The sequence below is a fragment of the Tympanuchus pallidicinctus genome, unplaced genomic scaffold (genome assembly GCF_026119805.1).
Source record: "Tympanuchus pallidicinctus isolate F22 unplaced genomic scaffold, pur_lepc_1.0 scaffold3, whole genome shotgun sequence".
Taxonomy (NCBI): Eukaryota; Metazoa; Chordata; class Aves; order Galliformes; family Phasianidae; genus Tympanuchus; species Tympanuchus pallidicinctus.
Window position 1 is genome coordinate 93,165,280 of NW_026294747.1, and position 8,678 is coordinate 93,173,957.

The 8,678-nt window shown below is 40.2% G+C and overlaps 1 protein-coding gene across 1 annotated transcript in view; it reads right to left on the minus strand.

Annotated features, from left to right (window-relative positions):
• The window catches only part of TBC1D5 (TBC1 domain family member 5), a 293,599-nt gene extending 285,142 nt beyond the window's left edge, over positions 1–8,457 (minus strand). Inside the window, exon 1 of the mRNA XM_052695951.1 lies at positions 8,228–8,457. Within this exon, the coding sequence (XP_052551911.1) occupies positions 8,228–8,255 (28 nt within the window). The 5' untranslated portion in view covers positions 8,256–8,457. The remainder of the gene's footprint in view (positions 1–8,227) is intronic.
• Positions 8,458–8,678: the final 221 nt, after the last annotated feature.

An 8,678-nucleotide genomic window follows, 5' to 3' on the forward strand; every position in this document is an offset into this window, starting at 1 on the left:
GGGCACATGTGCTATTTTTTTTTTTTTCTTCTATCTCTGCATAGAAAAGTTTGTCATTATATCCTAAAGGCATGTTAAGTCAGCAAAGAGCAGTACCAATCAAAGGTCAGGAATAAAAGCAACAAGCAAACTGTTTCTGCTCAGGTCTACAAATAGTACTGAAAAAGGTAAATTTGCAGTATGAAACACAAACAGCTGGTCATCAGCTGGTAATGGATGGAGAAGGTACTTCCTGCCCCATACATTTCTCATTCCATCTATCCCTTAATTCTCTTCACAATTCCCTGACCTACAGTCAAGCCTCAACTTCTATCTTGCACCTGAATCAAGCAGACTTCAGATCAAGATTTGTGGGCAGTGTAATAAATAAGAGTTGGAAACACTACCAATATCCATAAACCAAAGCATCTTCTACTCGGTGATATGTCAACATATCTTTCCTTTGCTTCTTGTTACTTAGTCATTGTAACTTTCAGACCTGCTGAAAAAGTCATCAACAAACAATAAATTATCTGGTACAGTGGAATTGCCAAGTCACAGCCTGAAGCAATGGTTGAGCATCAAGTGAGGTATAGCTAACCCAGGAAGCTCAGGTGCAAGCAATGCATCAGAGTGACAGCAAGAGGTGGAGCCTAGATCTACCCTTCCTCACCCCTAATGAAGGGTTAGCAACATCTGCATAGAGATTGCATTCCTCTCAAGCTATCACCTGTCATTGGAAGGGGTGAGCCATTTCTTCTTCTGTGTTACCTGCTACTGCTCTGTAATGCTTGTATCCCACTAGAAGGCACTGTCATCATCATCTTTCACAATATCTGGACATATACGTGCTCAGAAAAAATCTTTCTACTAATTTGGATATGAGTTCCTCTGCTTAATGAAGTCACACAGTTCCTGTCTGTTGCCTGTTCCTCTACACACACTCATCTGCTTCTCTCTCAAACAGCTACAGAAAGGAAATGTAGTGGTGCCCCAACTTCTGCATTCTTCAGAACAAAACAATCTCTTAAACATTATTCACTTCATGTTTTCATGCAGCAGGAGAACTAACAGGGCCAGAATACATTTTATTTATAAATGTGAATCAACAATTAAAACTAAATAAGGTCAAGTCTTTGGCCTGTTAGATAGATGTACGTATTAGAGTGCTTAATGCATTGCACATACTGTGTGATACAATGACTTGTAAAAGCAGCAATAGCTTTGATTTTCGGCATACAAAAATACATATATATGTGTGTATATATATAAATATACACAGACACATATGTTTTATACACATGTATAAGAGAATTGGCAAGGTAGAGTACTTGGATTTATTAACTTTTCTCCAAACCGTATATTTATTAGTGCCACAGGCATATGTGAAAATGATGTAAATTAAAAATGAGTCAGGCCTAAAGGAGGAAATAGCGTTCTGTGGACTCATGAATAACTGAAAGTCAAGTAAAGCTCTTCCCTTTCTTTCACATACATGGTTCCAAATAAAATACAGTCTGTATATGCTGCATGTTTCTAAGTCACTGCTGTGAAAGTTGTGCAATGTCTTATAGGAAGTAGGCCATACAAAAAGAGCATTAGTATCAGCTGAAAGCCACTCTTCTCACTACAGAAATTAATAATTCCATTATAACCAGCACAACTATGAAATAACCTAATGGTTACACTAAGAGAAGTGTATTGCTAAATATTTGCTTGAATTCTTCCTGTGATGATTAACACTATTCTCCTTAAATCTACTCTTTCACTGTGCTTCTCAAATTCATTTGACAATTTAATTAGTAAAGACATATTACATAATCTTTTCCACAATTTAGCAAACTCGTTTAAACAGTGCGATTTACTAAATATTTTGCAGTGAATTAACTGTGATGGATAATCTAAAATCTGGGTTCTAACTGGAGCTCCCACTCAGAGTTTCTGTTTGGCCTTGAATAAGTCACTTCCCTCTCACTGGAAACGATTAACGTCATTTTCTTTTATGGATGAATGGCTCTACAAAACTACCAAATGTTAATCATGAATACTTGAGATAAAATTTAGTCAAGAAGGTACAAGAAATCCAAGTACCGCCTAGGCATTGGATCCTCTTGTTCACATTTACAGTGCAGCAGGCATGATTATGTGAAAACAACTGTGAAATAAATGTGAAACATATCACGAGTCTTCGAAGTCTTTACTTTAAGAGTGTCCAAATTTACATCTGAAAAGGACAGTGTGAACATTGACAATTTCTTTTAAAGCACAGATGTAAGAAAAACTAATCACAGATCAGGAAAAAAACACTTTTTTTTTTAAAGCGAATCTGGTAGGGAAGATTAGAAAATAGATCAACTCTGCAACACGTCCAAACAGTGAAGTACAGATGGATCACCATCCAGATACAGATGTTGCCTCGCTGTAAATAAGGGCAGAAAGAAAAAAAACATTGAGTAATATAATGCTTATATACACATCATACAGGATACAGAAGCAATTGGCAGCTTCCATTGGTGCTAATAGAAAAATTTCATAATCATAAACCATTACAAACCAAAAAAAAAATCGAAGAGCTCCTTGGTATGGAGATTATACCACAACTGGGATTTTTTTTTCACCTCCTGTAAAGCACCAGTTGTTGGCTACTGTAAATGACAAATTAACAACCCTGATGACAGTTTATCTGATGCAAGGTATGATCTTTATGCTAACATCAGAGTGAAGTCTAAATGCCAAAACCATACCTCTACAGTTCTAGAAAAATTCTTTAAAAATTTAACAAGTTCTGTACCTTGAAATTCTTTTCTCAGTAAACATCAGAAATCTATATTCCTTCCCATTAAAAAGGCCAGAAATCCAGTTGTGTAAAGGCTAGTGATTAAACAAAAATAGCTCCTGTTATGAAGCATGCACAACTAGGTTCTCAGAAAACATACTTCAGTTATTCACTACCTGGTAACTCAGAATCATGAGATACAGGTATAAGAATTGTAACAGCTCAAAGGGCAATGCAAGTGGAACTCTGCTACAAAGCCTCAGCTCCAACTAGATAACAGGAGGATTTTTTTTCATAAGTGCATACCTATGATTTGCTGAAAGAGTTGTCAAACTGAATGAAACCAAATATCCCAGGATCCTAAGCAGCCAAGAGTGAAAATAGCAGTTTCTAAAAAACTATTAGCAACAGTTTTCTAACACTATTGTAATGGGCACAGAGAAATTACCATACAGCCCATTATAACAGCTCAAACGAATCACTGGACAAGGAACTGCAGATAGCCTAAGAACCACTTGATCATGATCTGATTACACAGCCAGAGATGGCTGAAACAAACATAAACTTATCATGCAGCACACTCTCACATTCCTGAAGTTTCTACATTTCTAAAGCTGAAAAAAGTTAGGAACATAACTGACTGGGAAGAAAAATCCGAACCGGAACACATGCAAATGGAAGCCATCCTTAACATATCTTTTATCTGCAGTCAGTTAGTTTTACAACTAACAAAGAGGACAAACTGGGTTAAAATTCACCCCAGATGTTTGAATACTGATGGTTTTTGGGGAAAAAAAAAAAAAAAAAGAAAGAAAAACAGGAAGAAAGCAGTAAAAGTAAAACAGGATCAACAATACGGAAAAGTGTGAGGTGGATCACCATCAACACGAAATAGTTATGAAGTGTAGAAGCTGAGAAACATCAAACATCACATATGATGCAGCCAGCAGTACCAGCACTGCACACCGTCACAACACCAGCACAGCCCTGTGGCTAGGCAAAGGTGGCAGAAGGGTTAAAAATCATATGCAAAGATCAAAAATAGCCAATAAACACTTTCACTCTATAGTTGGAAATATTCAAAATGGTATAATTGTATCACATTATATTGATTTTTCCTTCCAACTCATTTGTTAAACAGATGTTCCAGATCAGATGTTAAAAAACATGGTGAGACAACCGCTTTACATCAGCATACTTGTTAAACTTCTCCAAGAGTCCTAGGGCTGTCAGCCCAGTAAATCTGTGATCTGTTGATCATAGATTTCGATCTGTGTATTTTAAAAGCTACCTCTATCTTTAAATGCTAGGAACTGACGCTAGGAGAGACAACTGTGTCAAAGGGACAAATAAAGTTTTTAAGGCAGTCTGATGTGAAAGAGAATTCAGACATAACAACAAGAACCAGTGAAAGACAGATGCATTCAAATGTATTCAAACAATAATTGCATGCCTTATTTTTAAATAGTGGAAAAGATGAATCACTGAAACAAGTCATCCAGAGAAGTAAATGGTAGATTCTCAATATCTTGATATACTTTAGAAAAAAGCTTAGCCAACTAGAACTTCAGCTAAAAAAAAAAGTATCCATTCAGACAAAAACTGATGCTGTAATACATTCGAGGTGAAGCAAACGTGAATATATCAAGACAGTGTTGATCTCCACTCCAAAGCAGCACCACATGATATAGTAGTGCAGAAAAGTCAACTTAAGTAAACCACATGAATTTTGCATACTTGCACTAGATTAATTAGCAACGTCATAATAACGTTCTATAATAAACCTAAAATACAGATTTGCTAACCCATTAACGGAACTAAAAGCACCTCAACTTTAATAGTACATAGGTAAATATAAAGTTTTATCAAAAAATACAGCACAAGATACTGGAATGATGACTCTCTTGCACCACATTCAGTTCAACAACAGTGATGTGATTCTTCCTATTATTTTCAAATTATTTCCAACTAGACTTCAGACTGTGATATGACTCCAGTCTTTTTAGAAATTGACATCTAGCCATTAACACAGGCAAAACACCTACTTCTGTTTTGTTTAGTAATTCCTTGACCTTTATCCTAATGGACTGCCAACTGTTGCATGTTCCTCTCCAAGGTTTGGAGAAATCTGGAGTCTGGAGAAATGTTCAGTTTGGCTCTCTCATGTCTAATGCCAGCTCTCAGAATATAAATAGAGTTAACCATGTCTCCTCAACGACCATCTCACACACAGATACAGATAAAATTCAAATCATTCCTTTTTGTATTTAACATAAATAAAAATAATACGATTTATCAGATTATAACGCTACCTAATGTGATAGAAACTTCAACTCTGTATTGAGTTCTTTTTAGAGAGTATTCAATCTCAGAAGCTGAATTATCAGGAAAGAAAAAAAAAATAACCTGGGTTTAGTTAACATGGTTAACTAAAAACATTATCAAGCAAACCACAACTCAATGCCAACTTTCAAAAACTGGAAATGGGAACAATTATGCCTACTCTTTCTGATGTTAAAAAAAAAAAAAAAAAAAAAAAAAAAAAAAAAAGATTTGAAGGCTCATTAATACAGCAGTCAAAAACAGGCATACAACTCCTTCACATCATATTTCACAGCCCTCTTTCTCCTACAGCACAACACAGCCAAATACCTGTACTTTTATGGGCTACCATAATGGGCTGCCTTGGGCAGCTTACTGGGCTTAGAACACCCAAAACCTGTATTGCATTTACTCCAGAGTGGCGTAGAGGCTAAGGCAAATTATTCACATACCATACCACATTTGCACTCTGCAGTCATCACTGACTCCTGATCCAAAATTCTCGTAAACTCGCTAATCAACAAAGCCTCAAATGGACTAGTTACTGATTATCTCAGAAACTGTCTATCCTCCACAATTCTCAGCAACAGCTGTTGCCAATTACAGCAGCGTACCTAACAGTTTAAGATAAAGCTCCTAAGGATGGAGCATAGAGTAAACTTTCTAAAAAGACTTCAGCAGCAGAATTCCTTACAGGGCAAAGTGCAAAGCAGCTCTTTGTATAATCCTTCCATAGTAAAAAATGAAGTTATAATAGCAAGAATAAGCCAGAGACAGCAAATATCTACAGTAGTGTAAATCATAGGCAGGCAGAGCACATGTAACACACTTCCACCAAATCACACTTCACTTGCAAGCTAATATGAGGTAGCAAATTCCAAAAGAATTCCACTACTGAAATGTAAACAAAAGATAAAAGAACAAACAAAAAATAAAAGAACAAAACCAACTCTGTAACACAAAGGACAAATGTGAGAGGAATGTTTTCACAAGGCTAAGTGTCACTCTTGCAGGTGCAATGGTATTTTAAGGGAAGGTGTGACCATCTTTTGTGTGACAAGTGAGCTTTGCTAACACTGCAGCACGATCTGAAAAATCACTTGTATAAAATTGGGCTTGTGATTTCCCTCAGGTGAAACAAAGCAAAACAAACAACAATCCCACCAGTGTTACTAATTCTTGAATGGTACCACCAGTACAAGCCCTTACTTCATTGTCATTGCTATTCACTAAGCTGGAGAACATCCTCCTGACTCTTCACCTCACTAATAAAAGGATGCCACCAGTATCTTTTGAAATGTTCAGCCTGTATGGGAGTTGACTATATCAACAATTTCTACAAATTAAGCCATCATAAAATTGGAGGGAAGGTGGGGGAAGATCAACCATGCACCTTCTTCCCAATATATGCTTGTATGTAAAAAGAGGAATTGTTTGTGATCTCATACATTGTTATGAGCTGAAGTTCATAATGAAGGTGTGTAAATCATGCAGGGGTAAGTTCCTGTTGGTGGATCAACAATGTTACGAACTTCACATAAGTTTAAAAACTCACCAATTTCTTTGGGCTGGGCTGTGGCTAGTTCTGTTTTTATCAGATGTGTCAGAATGCATTACAAAACCTAAATTGCACAAATTGCACCTAGTCCAGTAATCACTCCCATTATATTTATGAATGTGATAAGAACAGGCCACACATGTCAATAAACAAGAAGTTTGGCAATTTGTTATTCATGGTAACATTAAGGCTGTCAACTATTACAAAACAAGGACTGGTTTCCAAAAGAAGAAACATTGTTGCCCCAAAATGATACACTGTTATTACTGCCCAGTTTTAGGACTGCCTGTTGGATTGAGTTACAAAGTAAGTAGTGAGCAATGATTCTGAGATAGGTGGGGTGTCTGGGATTAATTTATCTGTGTGTTTTATTACCTTCAACTTTTCAAAAAATATTTTCAATTCCAATAAACAGCCCATATTTATTTGGGATACATTGTGGAAGGTTTCATTTTCACAGAGACGCTATCACTGAATGAAAGTGTGGCAAACAACAGAACTGATAAACTTCAATGAACTTACATTGGTATGAGGATAGTTGTGCTTTTAAACCAACTTGCAGAGTACTCTGTAAGGGCAAATAAGAAGGATTGCTAGCAATAAAGCAGCAAAAGGATGTTGTATGGCTGCATGGCAAAACTAGAAGACCACTCTTGACTCCTGATACCCAATCTAATATGCTTTGGAATACGAGCCTTTCACATATCAACTAACATTCTTCTTGTTTGTTAAGTATTTCAAGTCATATGTACCACTTAAAGCAATGTTCTGTCAGTGTGATGGGACAACTATTCCTTAAAAGCAAACCATGAAGCCCCCAGGATGAATAACACCATAGGATATGTACCTACACTACACAACTGATGGGTATGGTACAGCAACCTAAGAGGATGAAACCTTCCAACAACTAAAATGTGCCAACTGCAGCCCTTGCACTGAAATCCATACTGACTACACTGCTTGAACTACCGTAACATAAAGATAACCAAATGTGGCAATTAGTAAGTCTAAAACTGTCACTCTGTAGGCAATAAATTGGGCAGTCAGCACAGACTGGGGTCAGATGGGTGGGAAGGAAAGGAAAGACAGTCATCAGGGTCAAGAAAGTGGAGGGAAACCTGGCGTTTTCCAAAAACTCTTTGTCAAGGCCTGGGAAAAGAAAAATCACTTCGACCTTAACTCTCCCCTCTTCAGCCATCAGAATTACCACCGACAACAATGGAAAGGAAAAAAAAGTCCAGAGGGGGACAATCTTATGACCATCTGCTTCCTCCTCCTCCCTCCCTGCTTCCACCTCCCAGAACTGAGGCTCTGGCTTCAGCGGTCCCTACCTGGGGAGCACCTGCCCTCCGCCGGGCCCGGAGGAGGCGGCCCCGCGGGAAGCAGCGGGAGGAGGCCAGGCAGCGGCCCGCGGCACCCGCTGCGCGCAGGCCTCACCGGCCCCAGCGCTGCGCGCCGACGGCCAGGGGCGGCGGGACGGGGCGGCGCCGCTGGGAGAGGCCCGGGGGGGCCGGCGCACTTTGACTGCGGGGCGGCCGGCCGGGAGGGGGGTAAGCGGGTGAAGGGAGCAGATGCTCCGGGGCTGGTTTTACCTGCTGCTGCTGCTGCCTGCAGTGGCATGAAGATCTGGCTCAGCCTCTCTCTTTCTCTCCCTCTCTCTCTCCCCGCTCCCTCCCCGCCTCCCTCCCTCCCTGCGCTGCTCGCAGACCCCCGCGCCGGCCCGGCGCCCTGCGAGGGACGCGGGGCAGGGGGAGGCGTTGGGGGAGGCCCGGGGAAGGGAAAGGAAGAGAAGGGAAGGGGAAGGGCTCCCTGCCCGCACGCGGAGACGCGCGATAGCACCGCCTCCCACCCTCACCCTCCCCTTCTCTCCCTGCGCGCAGGCGCGCAAGGCGGCGGTGAGGCCGCGGCGTGGTCGCAGCTGTCAGCTCCTGGGTCTCACTCCCTGCTCCCCGCTCCCTGCACGGCACTGGGGCTGAGTGGCACCTGCAATGTGGCGGTCTGGCTGTGCGGAGGAGGACGGGTCGGCTCGGCTCGGGCTTCGGC